Source organism: Typopeltis vanoorti, chromosome 7 (genome assembly GCF_054136105.1).
Source record: "Typopeltis vanoorti isolate ZY-2024b chromosome 7, IOZ_Tvanoo_1.0, whole genome shotgun sequence".
Taxonomy (NCBI): domain Eukaryota; kingdom Metazoa; phylum Arthropoda; class Arachnida; order Uropygi; family Thelyphonidae; genus Typopeltis; species Typopeltis vanoorti.
In genome coordinates, this window is record NC_143555.1 from 32,706,814 (window position 1) to 32,728,761 (window position 21,948).

Below are 21,948 nucleotides of genomic sequence, written 5' to 3' on the forward strand. Positions count from 1 at the left end.
GGTCCCTCACTAATTTCTCCAAGATCTTAACAACTGATGACACACAAACTGGCCTATAATTAGACACTTCCAGTCTGCTACAACCCTTATGCAATGGCACTATCTTACCTTCCTTCCATTCCCTCGGCACCTTTCCCGCAGCCAGACTTTCATTGAAAAGCCAGGTCCAAGGCACTGTCAGCTCTTTAGCACATTCTCTCAAAACTCGTGGCAAAATCTATTTCAACACCACCACTTATATCACTTTGTGTCACCTGAATTTTCAGCAACCTGCCATCCCAGCTCCAAAATCCTTTTGCCTGCTTATAATTCCTGTAATACAGTTCTACTAACAGAAGTATATGTCCCCGACAAAAATCTTACAATCAGATAAGTGCAATTAGCATATCCTTATTCATTTGCCCATTTACTAGTGCAGAATATTTGTATGACTCGTATTAACATTTTATCATATACTATCATTATTAATGATTGTTTTCTTGTAATGATTTAAATATCCTACAAGTAAAAAAGTAATAAAAGCATTTGTCTACTTATTATAAACAAATTATTGTGTCTGTGTGTTTCAGTAAAATATTGAAATGCACACAAACACAATAATTTGTTTATAATAAGTCAACAAATGCATTTTCTAGCAGAACTTTGAATTATTTTTCTATATTGAATAATAATATAAAAGAAAGTTGTGTCTTGGGGTGACTGTAGATAGAAATCTGAAGTTCACAAGACATGCTGCAAAGGTTGTGAAGACATCTTGCAGAATTACTACAATATTAATGAGGCTTTGATCATGAGGGAAAAAAAGGGTGGTAGTCCAATTGCATAAAAGCTTTGATGAGCCCACATCTGCTTTCATGCATTTACATGAACATTTTGTAGCATTTTTCTTTTTCTGTAAATGTGGTCATCCGTTCTGACATAACTTTTCTTGAATTTCAAAAATTTTAATTCACTTTCATTTCCAATCTTATTCATTGCAATTTTACAATGCTGCTAATCTCTCTTCATTACTTCTATAATTTGAAACATTCAGACAAACTGAATGTTTGATTTGACCTAGCCTCATTTTTTTTTATTTCAAAATTTTATCAAAATTCTTCAATAGAAATCAATCATCTGGATTTCTATAATCAGATCTGGTCCACAGGATTTGAAGGGGATGAAGTAACCTTGGAGAGTGTACAGAGATAATGATAAAAATGTCAGGACTGTACAATGTTGACTATGAGAGCACACAGACTTCAGAGTTTGGTGGATAATAGAAGACAAAGGTGATATTGCTGAGACATGAGAATATTTTTCATATGGTAAAATGAATTTGAATTTCATATTGAATAGAACATAAAAGTGTGTAAGAAAGTTTTAAAACAAAGTTGAGCAGCTTTCACAAGTGAACTATAGGATACACAAAACATCCTTAAAGAAAAAATGAAAGAGTTTGAAAACAAGAACTAAATCTTGGAGATTCAATGGCAAACCCTAAAGAAAACATTGATTGACTGATTCAGCCAGCCAGACATATTATTATTATTACGGGCAACTCCAAGGAGTCGACAGACTCATTGAGGGAGGCCCTAACATCATGTCAAGAACAACTATTCGTCTTTCACACAGTATCTATCATACCTCGCTTTAAACTCATTCATGGTCATAGCACCCACAACAGACTCTGGCAGCTTATTCCACTCATTTACCACTCTCCAAGTAAAGAACCTAGCTCTAACACCCCTGTTAACCACATTTTTGCCCAGCTTCCAAGTATGGCCCCTAGTCCTCCCACCACCAGTCCTATTCTCAAAAATATCTTCTGGATTAATCTTATAGAAACCCTTCAGTAATTTGAATGTCTCAATCATATAACTCCTTTTCCACCTATCAACCAATTTTTGCAACCCACAAATCTTCAATCTGTTCTCATAAGGTTCATTCCACAGACCTGCCACCATCTTGGTCACTCGTCTCTGGATCCTCTCCACCACCTCCCCATCAAGAAGAAACCCTGGCGCCCATATCTGGGCACAGTAGTACAGATGGGGTCTTATCAAGGCTCGACATAGAGGAACAATAACTTGTTTGTCTCTGCTCGTTAAAGTATTTTTCAGTAACCAAGTGATTTGATGAGCTGTTTTAGCCACTTTTGCAATGTGCCCCCTAAACTTCAACTCCCTATCCACCAACACTCCCAAATCCCTGGCCTCATCAATTTCCTGGAGTACGGTTCCACCAATGTGATATACTGCTGCTAATCTTTTCACTCCAAAATGCATAACCTTACACTTTGCCACATTAAATTGACATCCATTTTCCTTAGCCCAGTCCTCCAAACTATCCAAATCATCCTGAAAAATTTTGACATCCTGTGCACTCACAATTGCTCTACCAAACTTTGCATCATCAGCAAACAAGTGAACACTTCCTCTCAGATCCTTTCCTATATCGTTAATGAACAAATTGAAAAGTAGTGGTCCAAGAACAGAACCTTGCGGCACACCACTAGTCGCAAGCTGTCTTTTGGACTCAACTCCTGAATAAACCACTCTCTGGTATCTCTCCATCAACCACCCTCCTATCCATTCCCATATGCTGCATTTAATTGATTAGAATTCCATGTGGCATCCTGTCAAAGGACTTAGAAAGGTCCAGTAGAATCACTGTAAACCCATTACCCTTATCCAGTTCAGTCGTTACCGTGTTATAAAACAGTGAGCAAATTACTGAGGCATGATCTACTCTTCACAAAACCATGTTGTCCCCCATACGGTATTCCATTTTCATCTATCCAATTCTGTATTCTTCTCTTGACTAGTTTCTCCAAGACCTTGACAACGATTTCTGATATGCTAATCGGTCAGTAATTTATAACAGCAGTCTTGGAACCTCCTTTATGCAGTGGAACTATTTTCCCCTCTTTCCACCTCCCCCCGGGACTAACCCAGACCCGAGACTCAGATTAAACAGAATGGTCAAGGGTACTGACAATTCTTTAGCCGTTTCACGTACGACACGAGCTGGTATACCATTTAATCCCACAGATGTATTGACATTGAGGTTGTGTAATAGACTACTCACCTCCACCTCATTCACCACAATTCCCATATAAACTTTTGGTTCATTCATTTCTGCAATGTCACCACCTGGATGATATACTCTTGCAAAGTGCTTGCTCAGTAATTCAACTATATCAACTGATTCGGTTACCTCCCTACCATCAGCATTCTTTAAAATCATTCTGCCATATACATTTTTTCTTCTACTTGCAACATATCTAAAAAACTGTTTAGGATTGTCTTTAGCCTACATGGCCAATGTTCTTTCGTAATCCTTTTTTGTTTTTCTTACTAGACTTGTTATCCTTCTAGCCTCGGATTTATACTGTTCATGTGTCTGCCAGTCACCTTTCTCCTTAAATTCCCTCCATAGTTGTTTCTTTTTTTTGCAGCTCAAGCTTAATGGTGTTAATCATCCATTTAACTCCTACTTGATTTATTATTCGGATTCTAGGTATACAGTCAGCGATTGCTTCATGCAAACACTTCTTAACCGCCCCCCATGCAATGTCAACTTCTAGCCCTTGCAGTTTTGCATGCCATGGCACTGTACCAATCAATCTCCTAAGCTTGTCATACATACCAGCCCGATAATTCCACATGTACCCTCTGTTAATTGTAAATTCCACACCTTTGGCCACCTCCCAAGTCAAGACCCTATGATCGCTCTTACCAATTGGTGGCAACCTGGTCATATTCGTTACAGCCAAATTCTCAGATGCAATTACTAGGTTAAGCACTCTCTGTCCCCTAGTATTTTCCATTACATGCTGTCGCAGATAGTTATCCCTTAATAACCACATAAAATCCAATTCATTCCTCCCTATCCTCCTTCCAATCAATGTTACCATAGTTTGAAATCTCCCATAATAATTACCCTCCTTCCACTCATTTCTTCTATTTGCTTATGCATACTATCTCCACCATCTATTCCATCACCTGGTCTATAGCAGCACCCGACTATATATTTTGTTCTGCTAGTTTCAATCTTACACCAAATAGCCTCAAACGTGCTCTTATCTCTATCCTGCGGTTCCACTTCTATTCTCCTTGGCTGTAGCTCATCTGCTATCATCGCTAACACACCTCCCCCATTTTATTCTCCCTGTCTCTCCTGAAGACACCATACCACTCACATTCAATCCCACTAGCTGTGTCATCTTCTGTCAGCCATGTTTCGGTAATGCCAATAACCTGTGGTCTGGAAGTGACATGATATGCTAATCTGTTGGTAATTTACAACAGCAGTCTTGGAACCTCCTTTATGCAGTGGAACTATTTTCCCCTCTTTCCACCCCCCACCCCCCTCAACTAACCCAGACCCGAGACTCAGATTAAACAGAATGGTCAAGGGTACTGACAATTTGAAGGAAGAATTTAGAACAAGAAGGAAGAATTTTTGGCCAAGGCTAAAAATTTTTCTTTCTTGTTCCTAATACTTCTGGTATTTGTATACATGAACTGAAGAAGCCGATTTGTTCCATCCCTATTTTGATGCCTTATACTAACTATTCCATTCTGATCTGTGGTCTTTCCTACTCGCTTGGGCATATTACACACATTCACACACTCAACTTCTCCCTAAAATCTGCATATCTACCCCCCACTCCCTCCTTAATAACTCTAGTTTCCCTGGTTCTGTACATTCACTTCCACCACATATGATGAGGTTGTCTGTAAGAATAGTAAAATGAGAACTCAATGGCACCGAGGAAAAGAAGAAAGAATATGGAAATTTGCTCGCAGGTAAGTCACCTTGTGCTCTTAGAGAATTATTATTATTATTATTATATAAATACGAATACACAGAAGAATGGAAGAAAGCAGAGCACCATGTAAAACTAGCTAAACAAAAGTCATGGGAAGACTTTGGTAAGAACATAGAAAATAAATATAAGGAAGGTGACAAAATATTCTGGAGGCTATTGAAAAAAGCCTAGAAATGGAGAAAAAGTACTGTAAAAGGAATCAGTGATGATATAGGTGACATGAAAACTGAAGATAAAGATATTCTAGAATGTCTGGAGTAATTATTTTGAAAGACTGCTAAATGAAACAGTGTCAGAATGGTGGTAGAAAACCCCCAACAGGAATGCAGTTAGGAATACATATATCTTGAATCCATACTTGAAGTAGAAAAAGTCATCAAAAACCTGAAATCTGGAAAGGCAGATGATTGAAGCAGAGCTCTCATAGTAACCATCCATAAAAAAGGAAATAAAACTGAATATGAGAATTACAGAGTAATTTCACTACTCAGTGTTCCTGGTAAGATTTATGCAAGTACAGGAAAACCTTGCTTAATGTAATTAATTAATCCATCAATTAATGCATGCTAAGCAAATACAATAATAAACAATAGGAATAATTATAATTCATCTATTAGCATAAATTTGAAAAAAAAAAAACATTTATAAGCTATATTAGAGGATAAAATCATCAAAGTTAATAAAAATCAATTGCTTAAAGTCGTATACTTTAAGGACAGTGCTCGACTTTTTCATCATGTCATGCAATATGCGATAGCTGGTAATTGCTTTATCAAGATTTTGGTGGACTTTGAAGCTTTGTTCCATATCAGGATAAAAAAAAAAAAATTTGCTTAGCATGCTCAATGTGATTGAAAACTAGCTCAAGTTCTTTTGCAGTTAGCCTTCTTAGTCATAACATTCTCTTCTTGTTCGCATTCTTTATCTTCTTCTTCTTTTTCATATGCATGCTGTTCTTCTAGTTGAAGGAGATCATTCTTGCTTAACTGTTCTGAATGGGAATCGAGCAAGTTTCCTCACACCTTCATTATCCAGTTCACTAAATCCAAGCTCTTTTCCAATTGTGCTGATTTCTTCAATAATGTTCAATCTTGGATTTTGCACACAATACACGAACACAGGCTTGAGTTTAAAGCCACCTTCTGCATTGCCTCCTAATAAAAGCGTAAAACAATCTTCAGATACTTTGTATCCTGGTTGAGATGGTTCACTTTTAGCTAGGAAAGTTTCTGTTGGCATACACTTCCAAAAATGACCAGTTTCGTTGACGTTGAATATTTGCTGATGGTCATAATCACCCACCTGAATTATCCTTTGCAATTCTTCAGGAAACTTGGATGCAAAATCTTTATCAGCATCAGCAGATTTCCCCATTTATTCTTATGTTACGCAGTCCAGCTCGATTTTTAAAACAGTCAAATCATCCTAAACTCAGAGTAAAGCTTTCACATTCATCTTGAAATTTGGACTGTTTCAATGATGTAAAAATATTGAGAGCATTTGCGTGAATATTCCTTGTATCAAGAAGTATTCTTTTTTGGTTACAATCCTGAATTCAGAGTGATAGAAAACATTCCATCTCAATCATTAAATATCTTCTATTTCGGGTGATCTGCATGCATAAAGAAGCTGTAGCAACTTTTCCTTGTTTTTTGTACTCTTTGGTCTTATTTAACATAGTCTGAACCAGTGGCGGCCGGTGAAATTTTAAGTGGGGGTGCTGCCTACACAAAATAAAAAATAAAAAATTCATTTTTTCCTAATCAGTAACCAATTTATTAATAAATAAATCTGTTGATTTATTTATTAATAAATTGGTTACTAATTAGGAAAAAATAATAATTTTTTTTATTTTTTATTTCGTATAGGCAGCACCCCTACTGGTCTGAACTGTAGACTCGCTGTATCCCAGGTCTTGCACAATCATTATATTACTTTTCTTTTCTTTTTATTACTGTCGCTTTCTTTATCAGTCTTTCTCTTTTCCATATCAGGGGTTGAATATAATAAAGCCTTATAGGTATCTAAATTAAAGCAAAATGAAGGAAAAGTGATTGAGCAAGAGAACAGAATTTGCATGTGCATTTGTGATGATAGCTCGGAGTCAACTGCCGAGTGTCATTGGGCAATGCCCGCAGTACTGCCACTGCCCACTACATTGACAAGTGCCACCGCTCACTGCAGATTAGCGACAAAAAATTTCGCACGTAAAAAAATCGCATTAAATGATTAATCACTCGCTTAAAGCGGGAAATAGTATCATTTCACTCAATCATGCTAACTGATTATTGCACATTTCGAATTTGCGTTAAGAGAGGTTTTCTTGTATGCTTGAAAAACTACTAAGAACAACTGTGTGCTCTTAGAGAATACAGAGATAAATGTAAGAAAGTGAAGCACTATGTAAAACTACCTAAATAAAAGTCACGGGTATGTTTTTTCTTCACAATGAATGCTGACCAATGTTTACTAATCTTAAAAGTAAGAACAATTGAGGAAGGGAAGCTTAGTGAAGAGCAAGCTGGATTCAGGCCAAATAGAGGTTGTCAGGATCGCATTTTCATTTTAAGACAAATAGTTGAGAAATCATGGGAATATAACAAGGATTTGTATTTAAGTTTTGTTGATCTGGAAAAGGCATATGACTAGGTGCCAAGAAGAAAGCTCTTCAAAATGCTACAGTTATATGGTGTAAATGGGAAATTATATTACGTAATATATAACCTCTATTTAAGCAGGAAGTCAGCAGTTAGAATTGAAGGAGGTATAGGAAGATAGCGTGATGTTAAATCAAGAGTGCATGAAGGGTGCACATTATCTACACTGTTATTCATTATCTATATGAATCACATTAAGAAGGAAAGTGATATTAAATCTGACATCCAAATTGTTAATCTTAGCTCTTTAGTTTATGCAGATGATGTTATATTTTGAATAAATGAGCAAAAGTCTGCAAGATTCCCTGATTAAATTGAGTAACTGTTGTAATAAATTTGGTATTAAAATCTGCAATAAAAAAAAAAGACAAAACAATGAAAACATGCAGAATCAATGAAATCATCAACTGTATCCTGAATGGTGAACCTATAGGACAACCAAAACATTTCAGCTATTTAGGCACAATTTTTAGTGAAGATGGATAATTGCATATGGAAATAGACAACAGAATTAGTAAAGCTGGTATAGTAAGAAGTCAGCTAAATAAATTTTTATGGAATAAGAAAGAAATTAGTCAAAACATTAAATGAGCTACATACATGTCAAGTGTTGAAACAATTTTAACTCATGGATCTGAGAGCTGGATTAGAATAAAACATTTGATCAAAGACTGGATACCTCTGATATGAGAGTTCTCAAAAAGATCAATGTAGTGAACAGATGCATTAATAGCAGTTTCACATTAAAAATGTGGATATTAGGAAAGAACTTGCCATTGTTAGCATTGAGGAATATAGTCACTTAAATAGAATGGAAAAGATCACTAAGATGTAGATAGATTGACACAGTAAAAAGTGCCTTAAAAGACAGAAATATAAGTTTGATAACTTCAGAGTCTTGACAGATAACAGATTAATTTGGAGGAAAATTGTTCATTGGAAGTTAGTAATGGTGTAACTTTTTCAAGTAGTACTATCATAATTATCCTGCACACCCCACTAAGGGTACATATCAGGAATATGATGATGATAATGGTGATAAAATGATGGGAAGGAATAAGGACAAGGGACCAACCCTGGCAGTTGCAAAAGGAAGCAGTGAGTAAAAATGGTAAGAAGTTTTATTTGTGGAGAATGGCAGGAGCATGGAATGCATTATTTGAGAGGGTGGTGAAGGTGCAAATGGTTGATGAGTTTATGTGCTGATGCAAATGTTTGATGTATTGACTAGTGTTAAACCTCCCACAATGAATTTTGTGACTCCATGAAAGTAAAGAAAGTATTAATTTTGAAATGTTATATGAGTTTAAATTAATGTCTTACCTGAAAGCTTCATAAACTAAATATGTACAGTTTGTACCATTAAAATCATAAATAACCTGAAAACGTAAGCAGTCAGTCAGTCAGTCAACTTGGTCAATTTTAATTACAAAAAGGAAGAAAATAGAAATAATGAACATTAATCTGCATTAATCAAGCATGTGGGGGGAGAGGAATGGTGAGAGAAGCAGTGAATGTCATCTCTCTTCTTGATTGGAAAGAGGCCCAGTGCTGGCATCAACTAATATTGTTCTCTTAGAATTATAAAGAAATATTTCACAATGCACAATATTTCTTTAAATTTGTTTGGGTAGTAGCTGCTTTTGTGTTTGAAAGACCTCATTGTATTGAGATCCTGACTTAATTTGATTTTAATTGAAAAAGGAAAAAAAAAAAAAAAAACACCCTACATTTTTATTCACATGCTTACAGTAGTTCATTATGAAAATTTCTAGTAAGTGACATTAATTTAAGCTAATGTAACCTTAAAAAATTTAAATGCTAATTCTAAATTTTTATTATAATTTCAATGCTCCAAGTTTTTTTATGGATTCTTATTATTGTTTGAGTTTGTACTTTTTTAATGTTGTTATTTTGAGTGCTTTATGTATGGTTCCTTCGTGTTCTGTCCTCACTGTATGATTTTCCATAATTTCCTTTGTTCTGCTTCCAGTGATTTTCCTTTGTTATATTTCCCACCTTTCCTTTGTCACCTGATTATGATGTAATTTCCTGCAAGCTGGCTTACTTTGGACAGACAGGTAGATCAGGAACTATCTATTTAGAAGAACACAAATCATACATCTGCAATCACAATTATGGTCAATTGGGCCATGCAGACCATTGGATACAACCCACAGGACCTCCTGGAAGAAAACCACCATGCTCCACCAAAGTAAATTCAAAAAAGAAAGACTGTTTTTAGAATCTGTGGTGGTGCTCAGAAATCAACCAAATTTAAATAAATATGACTACATGAAACCTTCCAAAATTTGGGAAACATTGATTATCAGAGATCCCAATTTACATCCTAGGCCACCTACAAAGGCCCATAGAGGGTGCACCACCTAGATAGTACTTTAGCATCACCTACGTGCTTCACTTAGTATTGTGTTTTATTTGAGTGTGTGTTGAAAGAGTTATTTGTATGCAATGAAATATTGGAAGCATTAAAATTTGTTTTAATCCTTTCCTAGTGCTGTATATATTCCATTAAACCCCCAACATGATGTCCTCATAGCACTTAAACCTCAACACACATGTGAGGATTGCACATTAGGTTAGAAACTCTGATTGGTTCTCCTCATTTCATAAAAAGGTATGTAGAGTTCCTCTACATACCTTTTTATGTATGATCAAAGCTAGCTAGTCATCTAGCTAGCTTTGATCCTTAAGCACACCTCTTTATAGATTTTTTTTAATAGAAATGCAAACCTGCTTTTAAGTCAGACAAGAGTTACATCAAATATTATAAAGCAAGAAATAACATATAAGCAGCAGAAAATTTTACAATAAACAAATTATCACATAAGGTTTACCACTCCATGGCGAGTCTAACCAATCTTTATTGTAAGTTTTGCTTTCCTTTTCAGCGTTATGATGAGCCTCCTGTAATACCACTTCATATTTTTCTTTCTCCTCCTACTCAAATAAATAACAGTATGTTAACAAGTGTAAAAATTATAATACATATAATTAAAAATAAATAAAACCACAAAAGGCAATACCTTATGCACCATTATATCATATGTTTTCAAATTATGATCTCCATCATAAGCACATTTGAAACTTAGGAATATAAACTTTTTAAATCATAAAAAACACAGGATAATATTCAGTTGTAATTTTGCTATAACATGAAATCAACTCACTTACTTCCAATTACCATTTTTCCTGAAAGTGAAGAGCAACTGTAAATGGCTTTCCTGTATTAAGGGACCTTTATGAAATGAAATGAAATGTAAGTTTAATTCCTTGTAAATAGATATTTCCAAATTAGTATTCCTGACCACCATGAAATCATAAGCCTCATCAAAGTTGTCTATGGTGGACCCCAAGACAAACATAAGTTCTATCGTACCACTTCTTAAACATGTCCAGTATCTACACATTTATCACTCAGGCAATGCATTCCATGCTAATACCACTGTCCACACAAAAACCTCTACCTTCTTACTTATTACTTTCTTTTGCAACCTCCAAGGATGGCCACCTATCCTAGTTCTTCTTTCCCCTCATTCTGCCATATAAAAAATCTACCTGGTGTCAATCCAGTACATACCTTTTGATATCTTAAATGTGCCAATCACATTTCCCCCCCTTCATCTTTTATCCCCTAAACTTTGCATGCCTTTGTCTATTCTCATTAGGAACATTGTATGGGGGGGGGGGGGGCTGAAAAAGTCTGATAAACACCTAGAACAAAATGATATTACAGAATTTTGATTACATTACAACAAGAAAGAAGATGTCTCAAAACTCTTTAACCCCCACATTTTATCAAATTATAATAATTTATTCTTTTTCTTCTAGGATATATAAGAAGACATGTCAAAGGTGTTGAAGACACAGAGGTACGTGCTGTTTTTCGTGCTGCAAGAAAGTCCACAACTGAGATTCACCAAACATTGTGTGACACTTCAGGGAACAGTCCCCAGCATATCCAACAGTTGCCAGTTGGGTGGCCAAATTTAAAACTAGGCATCCTGAGACAACAGATGCCAGGATGATCTTCCTTCTCGCGGAAAGGCTTAGACGTAGGTTATGCATTTTTTACTAAATAATTTAAGGAAATTACAACATCAACTAGGATATACTAAAATAAATTTTAATATACTTCAATATTTCGGCAACATCACGTTGCCATTTTCAAGAAACACTTAAGAACAAGGCGCATGCATGCAGGCACAACAAAACAGTAAGTGAGGAAGAAACAGGAAGCTATTATTTCTCCTAAAGTCCTGATGGTGCCCCCACTAGAGGGCAATATTGGTATTCTTGGGCGATTGGGCTGAAAGTCTTCTGATGTAGGTTTCCCAAATTTGAGACAGTCTCATGCAGCCAAATATGTTGAGGTTTCGATTGTTTCTTAGGGCTGAAGCTGATTCCATGAAAAGCCTTTCGTATTTGTATTTACTATGGTGTATTATCATGGCTTTCTTCCAATGTATCTTATGGCAGAAATCCAGTGCATGGTCAGCAAGTCCAGAGTGGCTGTATTGGTGAAACTGGACGTAGTCCTTGTGTTCAGAAATTCTGATATTTGCTATCCTGCCTGTTTGGCCAAAGTAGGACAGCTTACAGCTGCAAGGGACCTGGTATGCACCAGGTAGGTCTAGGAGGGGGAGGTTGGTCCTTAGTAGAGCGGATAAGGGATGCCAATTTTTTATATGGTCTGTAACAAAAAGTTAAGTCATGTTTTTTTTAGGATTTTTATAATTTTTTCCGAGGTGCCTCGGATATAGGGTATGGTGATAGATTTAGAGTAATCCCTGTTGTGAGGGGGGGTTGTGGTTTACTGGTTTCAATATTTTTTGGATTTTGGGGGGGGGGGGGGAGGATAGCCATTGGCTGAGAAAGTGGTGAGAATGTGGTTTAGTTCTGTGGTTAAGGCATTGTCATTTGAACAGATAAGTTTAGCCCTGTTGTGTAGTGTCTTAATGACTCATATTGTTGAGAGGAGGGATGGTGGGATTGTTGGTGAATGTATCTGCCTGTATGGGTTGGTTTTCTATAGACTGAGAAAACCAAGGTTCCACTAGGCTGGCAGGTGACTAGTGTGTCTAAGAAAGGAAGGCAGTTGTTTTTTTCTTCTTCCAGGGTGAATTTGATTCTGAGATGTTGGTTGTTTAAGTGTGTTAGGAAGGAGAGGAGTGCATTGGAGCCATGTGGCCAAATAGCAAACACATTATCAACATAGCGAAGCCAAATGGTTAGTTTTTGTGGGGCAGAGTTTAAGGCTTTCTCTTCAAAAGTCTCCATATAAAAGTTGGCCAAGGGTGGGGAGAGTGGGGGAACCCATGGCTGTCCCGTCTATTTGTTTGTAGAATTTTCCTTGCCAAACAAAATAGCCTGAGTTCATTGTGAACTGAAATAGGGCTGTGATATCAGGAGGAAATTTAGCTTGGATTAGCTCTGAGGATTCTTTGAGTGAGACATTTGTGAATAAGGCGGAGACATCGAAACTGACCATTATGTCAGTGTGTTTGAGAGTATGGTTTTCTATGCTGGCTTTGAAGTGGGCTGAGTTCAGTATAGTGTGAGAGAGAGCTTTGGCCGAACGTTTAGCTAATTTGTATGTGGGGGAATCAATGCCATCCATTATGGGACATAATGGCACACTTTCCTTATGTATTTTTGGGAGTCCACAAATACTGGGGGGGGGGGGGGTATGGAGTTAAATGGTTTTAATTTGTTAGTGATTTTCACAGGCGAAGAAGTGACCTTCTTAAGGAGCCTGTGGAGTTTTCTAATTTATAAGTTGGTGGGATTGTACTCGATAGGGAGGTAAGTAGCCCAATCTAACAATAGAGCTTTCAGCTTACCTGTGTAATCCTTTTGGTTAAGCAATACTGTGGCATTCCCTTTATCAGCTTTGGTGATTATTATTTTCTTGTTTTTCTTTAATTCTAGTAGAGATTTAATTTTTTTATTGGGCACGTTGGCTTTTGGTGGTTTAGCTTTGGTCAGAACACAAGCTACATCCAGTCTAATATCGTTGGCGACGTGGTTTGAAAGTTGTTATATCCCACGTTCAATTCATATCATAATATTTTCAGCAGGTATTCTTCTGGGCGCAATGTCGAAGTTGTGGCCACGTGTGAGGGCATCAAGTGCTTCAGGTTTCACACTAAATGATGAAAGGTTGACTACTGTTTCGGTAGGAAGTTGTGGTTTCGAGATCGAGTTCTTTTTTAAATTTTTCAAATTTTTTTGATGTGTCGATCTCGTACTTTTTAAAATTCTTTCTCCACTGTAGTGCACGAGATGTCGTATAAAATAGACCAAATTTTGTGGCTTAAGGTGCTTGAAAGGTCATTCTTCAAGTGCCTGGATAGCTAACTTAGCATCATTCCTTCCTTTCTTAGACATACTAGTCATCCGCCAGCTGATGGAACCTTGGTTTTCTCAGTCTATAGAAAACCCACCCATACAGGCAGATACATTTACCAACAATCCCACCACTCCTTCTCTCAACAATATGGAGGCATTAAGACACTACACAACAGGACTAAACTTATCTGTTCAAATGACAATGCCCTAACCACAGAACTAAACCACATTCTCAACACTTTCTCAGCCAACGGCTGCCCCCCCCCCCCCCCAAAAAAAAATCCAAAAAATATTGAAACCAGTAAACCACAACCCCCCCCCCATCACAACAAGGATTACTCTAAATCCCATCACCCATACCCCTATATCCGAGGCACCTCAGAAAAAAAATTACAAAAATTCTAAAAAAGCATGACTTAACGTCTTGTTTCAGACCATATAAAAATTGGCATCCCTTATCTGCTCTACTAAAGACCCCCCCTCCCCCAGACCTGCCTGGTGCATACCAGGTCCCCTGCAGCTGTAAGCTGTCCTACTTTGGCCAAACAGGCAGGATAGCAAATATCAGAATTTCAAAACACAAGGACTACATCCGGTTTCACCAATACCAGCCACTCTGGTCTTGCTGACCATGCGCTGCATACCTGCCATAGAATACAGTGGAAGAAAGCCACGATAATACACTGTAGTAAATACAAATACGAAAGGCTTTTCATGGAATCAGCTTCAGCCCCTAAGAAAAAAACAATCCAAACCTCAACAAATTTGGCTGCATGAGACTGTCTCAAATTTGGGAAACCTAGATCAGAAGACCTTCAGCCCAATTGCCCAAGAATACCAACATTGCCCCGCTAGGGGGGGCACCATCAGGACTTTAGGAGAAATAACAGCTTCCTGTTTCTTCCTCACTTACTGTTTTGTTGTGCCTGTGTGCACGTCTGCCGAAATATTGAAGTATAATTAAAATTTATTTTTAGTATATCCCAGTTGATGTTGTAATTTCCTTAAATCATTTAGTAAAAAAAGGATGATCTTCCACAGTGATCATACGTGAAAACACCAATGCAGTGCATGCAAGGATCATGATCCTTGATGAATACCAGCCAAAAGCACTGCAAAGACTCTGGGGTTATCCAGGGAACAGGTTGGGTTCATTATTCCCCCCCCCCAACATCTGGACATGCAGAAGCTCTCAGCAAAGTAGATCCCCAAATCCTTAATGGAGTGGGGACAAAAAGGTCCCATGGCCAAAGAAGTTCCAAACCCAAATGTTAGCAGGCACGGTTTTTGCCACTGTCTTTTGGAATATGGATGGTGTAATCCTTACCAAGCACCGTAAAAAAAATGGAAACTGTTACAGCAGCAGTTTATTTCAACAGCTCTGAAGGAATTGAAGGCGGTATGGAAGGAAAAATGCTGCAAGAAACTGAAGAGGAGTATTACTTTTGCAGGACAATGCACCTGCTCACGAAACCCAACAGACAATACACAACTTGGGCTTTCTTTCAATGTCTGCCTCACCCACTCTATTTGCCAGACTTGGCACCATCTGACTATTCCTATTCCCAAATTTAAAGAAACACTTGAAAGGGAATAAAATTTACCACAGATGATGAAGTCATATCTGCAGCTGATTTGTGCAACAAGGGAAAGACTTTTTTCTCAGAGGAGTGCAAATATTGCTAAGTCTATGAATTGTCTTCACACTCTTTGCAATATGCCCTCCAAACCTCAAATTTCTATCTACAATCATCCCTTCCTTGCTCTCTCTCTCTCTCCCCACTTCTAGTGTAACTGTACAAAGTGAGTATGAAGCATCTCATCTATAGATCCAAATTTCAGAACCTTGCATTTAGCTTCATTGTTCATCTTTTTAAACTTAATCAGATCCTATTGAAGAGCTAAAATATCAGAACTACTAATCTGTTTCTCTTATTGGACATTTGCTTCTCTCTAATCATCCAGTAAAAATTAGTAGTTAATTTGAATTCCTTAGGGAAAACCAGATTTAATGGCAGAAATTGTATAACAACAACTGATACTATCATGTAACAAATAACAATAGTATAGTCAACAAAGCTAAATGGTTTAATTTTGGCTACTACTTGTACACTGCAGTTATTAATGAAAATATAATGAAAAGACATTTTCATTACCACAAAAACATTCTTTTCTATGTGAATACCTACCAGTATATATCAGTACAATGAGAAGTTAAGGTTTAGATAATGGTACATTTTAAGTCACTTCAGTCTTCTATTTAGAAGGATATTGCTGTTACTTTGGGCAAATGAAGATTATCAATCACCCAGTGACTTATTTTCACTGGTATTAACAACACCACAAACACTTTTAACCACAAAAGATGTTTTATTAACGCTCATATTTCGCTGAGTTTTCCAACTCAGCATCATCAGAGCACAACACACATGTAAACGCAACAGTGAGTGAGTGAAACAATATAATTGCAAAAGACCTAAAGTCCTATTTTTTGGCCTATTTTATCTAAAGTCCTATATTTTGGTCCTATTTTAGTTTATATGTGGGACTATCACTATAGTCCCACTTTTAAACTGGCCCAGCATTTAGCCAAGTCGCTTGCCCCCCCTTACTGGCAACTCCTCTACTTTTGTAAAAAATTCAATCCATTTCAAAACACTGGTTAAAAAATCTAATCCTAAAGATTCAGACATAATGGTTAGTTTCGATGTCACCTCCTTATTTACTATTGTACCACTTATAGACACACTTGATTTAATCAAGTCTAAATTTCCCCCAGATATTTTTGAATTATTTCAATTTACCATGAATGCAGGTTACTTTACATGGGGGGGAGGGAATTCTACAAACAGATTAATGGTACTGCTATGGGTTCCTCCCTCTCTCCCCCGTTAACCAAATTTTTACATGGAACACTTTGAAAACAAAGTACTCACCACAGCTACATACAAGCCACAAGTGTAATTACGCTATGTAGATGATGTGTTTTGCCATCTGGCCCCATGGACTTTGGATGCTTTTGTCACCTACCTAAACAGCCAACACCCCCAAAATTCACTTCACAGTAGAGAAAAAGAATCAAATAACTGTTTACCATTTCTTGACACATTAGTCACCTGCCTTTCAGATGGTGACTATCTTTTTTCTATTTACAGAAAGCCTACACCACACAGGAAGATACCTAGATAAACAATCACATCATCATCCAGTCCAACAGTACGGCATTTTTAAAAACACTTACACACAGAGCCAGAGCAATTTGTTCTAACGATACAGCTCTGACCACTGAACTCCAATACCTGCGCCATACGTTCTTAGCCAACGGCTACAATCCCTACAAAATAGATAAAATACTACATAGGTCCATTACTCTGCCCTCCCCTAATACACAAGAATACAACATGACCATTTCTATTCCCTATATCAGAGGTACATCGGAAAAGATAGCCAAAGTATTGTTGAAACATGGCCTTCGCACCACTTTCAAACCTCATGTCAAGCTGGCAACTCTGATCCGCTCGCCTAAGGATAAACTTCACCCTTTAGCACACCCAGGAGTGTATGAAGTTCCATGTGACTGTGATTTGGCCTATTATGGGCAAACAGGAAGATCAGTGAACATCCACCTGGAAGAACATGAAAAATACGTTCGCTACTATTACTATGGCAAGTCGGGAGACTGGCAGACCATGCTTTGGACGCTCCTTCACACAGGATTAGATGGAAGAAAACGAATGTGCTATTTAGGAGTCATTATAGATCTGAAAGATTATTTTTTGAGTCAGCAATGGCTTTGAAGAATTCTCCCAACCTTAACAAATATGGTTGCATTAATTTGCCAAAAATTTGGGAGACGGTTATCCTAAGAAAAACTCCTGGATAACTACTGTTTTTTTTTTTTTTTTCCCCTGTTAGAGGGCGCAAAAAAATAGGACTTTAGATCTTTTGTCTTTTGCAATTATATTGTTTCACTCACTCACTGTCGCATTTACATGTGTTGTGCTCTGATGATGCTGAGTTGAAAATCAGCGAAATATAAGCGTTAATAAAATATCTTTGTTGTTAAAAGTGTTTGTGGTGTTGTTAATACTGTGAAAAATAAGTCATGAATAACCATCAACACCTAAGCTTATCTGTTAGATTATCTATCACCTAAAGGCATTCCTGCTCCAGCAAGAATTCAAACCCATAACATATTATAGGTCAGAGAGTCAAGATGTTAGCACTCAATCAACAAGGTTGGAAAATTTATGGCAAGTTGAGCAGTTATTATTATATAATAACTGCTCAACTTGCAAAGTGGATATTAGATCCAGCATTATTTCAGCTTAATTTTAGTGATTAAGTTATTATTATTATCCCAAAACTCCATGGAGTCACAGACTCATCCAGGATATAGGGAAACAGTTGGATTGGAAGAGTTCTGAGATGAGTAAGGAGAAAAAGAAATGGCTCAAGGAAAGCATAGAGGAGTCACCTCTAATAAGCGGTATCAGTCAAACATGTTATAGATCCAAGATTATGCCAGGTGACATTTTGCTGGAAGGTTTATGTAAAGTAGGCTCCTGACTCAGATAAGTTTCTTGGCTAATTAATTATAAATAAGCATGTGTTTATGTGTAAGAGTTGCAGTAGAAGTTGTGTGCTTGCAGTGTTTGTAGTGTGTGGGCTTGTTTGTTTACAAAATCATTAACCCAGTGTTCATACACAATTAGAGCAAAGTTGAGAAATTGCAATGGCCAGTTCAGTAGAGCAACATCTACAAAAGTACCTATGAGTGCCTATGAGAAATTGGCTGGAGGGAGACTGAGAAATTCACCTATTAACCAGACTGCCCTCTTCTCTAGATGCAATTAAAAAAAAAATGGATTTATGGGTGCACCATCCCAAATGCAAGAACAATATTCTAAGGATGGTCAGATTTGAAATTTATAGTGCCAAGAGATGAACAGGAGAAAGGTAGTGTTTTGAATGAAAGAGATCTTATTAATATTAAGAATTATATATATATATATATATATAATATATATATATATGTCAGGATAAGCTAGATATTAACCCTCTTATGCATAAGGACCTCATATGAGGACGTCATTTTTAACATATACAGAGCACAAATTTAGCAAAATTCATGAATTCATGGTAATACTGTAAGATTAAATGGTACTGTATTATTATTATTATAATTTTTTTATAAATGAATATAAAAATTCATGCATGAGAGGGTTAAAGTCAACCCAAGAAAAAAAAAAGGGGGGGGGGAGAATTGTTCTTCACTAGAAATCAGAACATTATCAAAAGTAAGAGGGAGTGAAGCAGAATCTTTCTTCTGGTAATAAATCAGGAATGGTTTTTAAAGCACTGAAATTCACTAGATTATCTTCATTCCACTTGAGAAGGTGAGATCAGTAATTAAGATACTGTTCATGGAAGATCTTGAAGATTAAACAGTTTGAGTACTCTAAGGTTTATTAAATGAAGAAGAGGAATGGAGTATACTGTCAAACAGCAAAAACTATGAATAAGATTTGAAGTTAAAGAGAGAGAAGATCAATGATGCATAGAAGAAGAGCATAGGTGAGAGTATAGAACCACAGAGTACGTAATCCAGCACTAATAAAGAAACTAATGAAGAAACCATCCATCATGACTTGCAAAGATGATGAGAGGAAGATGGTAGCTTGTTGAGAAGGCCTTGATAATAGACATGGTCAACCACTTGGACATCTCAAGAATCTCTACATGAGTTTCTCCAAATCTTTCCATGATATGTGTCTAAAGGTGAGTAAGGTTAGTGAGTCCGCTAGAAAATAAGAATGATAGAATCCATTCTTATCTGTTCTTTATTCAGACTGGATAAAGGCCTGTTCCATTCAGTTGGGTAGATCGGATGAGTATGCAGTTGAGTAGTTGCCAGCTTATATAGGCAATATAGGATGGGTATCAATTATGGAGCAAAGTTTAGAGCACAATTAATTAATATCAATCCTAATGATTTTTCTGATGTCTTTCTGGCAAATGATCAGAGGAGACATACTATGAGCAATTCACGGTACTGAAGGAGATTTTATTCCTTTGTAATCTATACTAGAGTTGAAGAAAAGACTGATGCCAAGAGATCTTCCTCATTTTTGGCTGATGTTATCAGGTACCATGAGGATGTGAGAGAGATGAAACAAGGAAGGGCAGAAGTTATACCCAAAAGCAATAGCAAGGAACCAGAAGCATTGACTACCAGATGGACAGGAGGAAAGCTTATTGCATTTGACTCTTTGCATTTGTTGATTTTCTTATTTTGGTTATAGTGCAGGCTATGTGAGAAGCTAGAGTTTTTGTGAGCCACTGAATATAAGATGTTTGCTTAAAATGGACTGCATACATACATGAACTGCAAAGTGACATTTATTATTACAGAACCAGAGATAAGATAGAGGTAGACACGGGTTTGTGGTGGAGTGGAGAATGAACGCATTCATTCCAGGAAGGAACATTTCAGTGATTTAGTCAGAACAATTGTTTATATTGCAAAATCATAAACAGTAAACACACCATAGAAGGGTTGGTTGATTTATGGTTTACTGATGCAAGGACAGCAAAGGTTATACTGTGCCATAACGAGGGTTACAGCAATACACAAGATAATATTAATCAGAGATAAATTAGTAAATAATATGTATATACAAAAATTAAGTTAAGCAATGCAGTATTTACATATAAATAAATAAAATTTATAATCAAATATGTTTGTAGAAATTAATTGTTTGTAAAAAATTAAAGACATCATGCAATTTTTCTGAGTCTGATAACATTTCCCTGAGTACATGTGGCTCAGCTAGATAGGTAAAGGTTTCATTCCTCTCTTGTGTGAAGTGCTGGCACTCCACTAGAACATGATAAATGGTAAGATGCAAGTCGCATTTTTCACATATTGGTGGGTCATTAGCCCTCAGTAAATAAATATGTGGATCCTAGCAAAAGAACAACTTCCCCTCTTCTGTTTCTACACTGACTAGACTGCCAAAGTTTAATATCAGGCTTAATATCAAGTCATTTCTTTATCAGTGTTTCCTGTAATGATGACTGCCACTGGGCAATTAGTTGAGATCATATAAATTGTCTGTATATGGTACTGTCAAACAGTATGTGGAGAAAGTATGAGTTGATCTAGCAGCTGCACTCTCATTTCCCATAATTCCAATGTGACTGGGAAGCCAGCACAACTAAACATCAAAATTAAGGATCTTCATTTTGTACAACAGGTAGCACCTCATACAGCACTAGATGAGGACTATACACAGGAGAGGAATAGCCTGTAAAGAACTTAATGAATCTGTATAAATATTTGGTAGTGGTTTTCTTTGATATGCACAAGAGCAAGCTGAATGGCGTGCAACTCTGCTGTATAATTACTGCAATCAGGTGGAATCTGACTGGAGATAGTATTGTCAGATGGTTCAAGAACTACCAATACAGGTAGTTCTTGAACCATCAGAATGGATGGGCAAGAAATCAGGATGGGATGCTATGTGTGCACTAAACAATTGCAAGTAGACAGATGATGGATGCGACTTCTGTAGTTGACAAAGTGAAAGGTTATAGGATGGAGTGCAAACCTGTGACAGAGGGATGGTGTTATGTTTGGTGCAGACAATGTTTCAACATTCATATCAGCAGCATGTATAGTCTCTTTAGCACACATACCAAAAGGATGTATGGCAGTCTGATGTGTGACATTGAGCTTCTCAATGCAGAGAAAAGAGACTAGTCTACATAGGATGCTCTGGAAGAGACTATTTTTAAGAGACAACTGTTTCTGTCTAAGTGATAGAGTCAGTTCATTTACTTCAACATAAACACTTTGAGTGGGTGACGTGCAAAAGGCACCTATAGCTATCTGTACACCCTGATGATGGATAAGACCCAACCACAGCAGGTTACTCTGACTTGAGACCCATAACCCAGCTTTGAATGTACGTGATGCAATCTCTTACATACTTTACTGCTTCAATGATAGATGTTTGATTGCCTGTATCAGCATTAAAATTTGCAAGATGGGAAAAAATGATCCCAGTCATCTTGATCCATTTTCCATATGGGCATCCA

At 36.9% G+C, this 21,948-nt stretch overlaps 1 protein-coding gene across 1 annotated transcript in view; it reads right to left on the reverse strand.

The window, feature by feature from the left end:
• Positions 1–21,948, reverse strand: part of LOC150104569 (2-oxoglutarate dehydrogenase complex component E1-like) — a 567,065-nt gene that overhangs the window by 136,739 nt on the left and 408,378 nt on the right. The window contains exon 13 of the mRNA XM_090395786.1: positions 10,332–10,434. Within this exon, the coding sequence (XP_090251912.1) occupies positions 10,332–10,434 (103 nt within the window). The remainder of the gene's footprint in view (positions 1–10,331; positions 10,435–21,948) is intronic.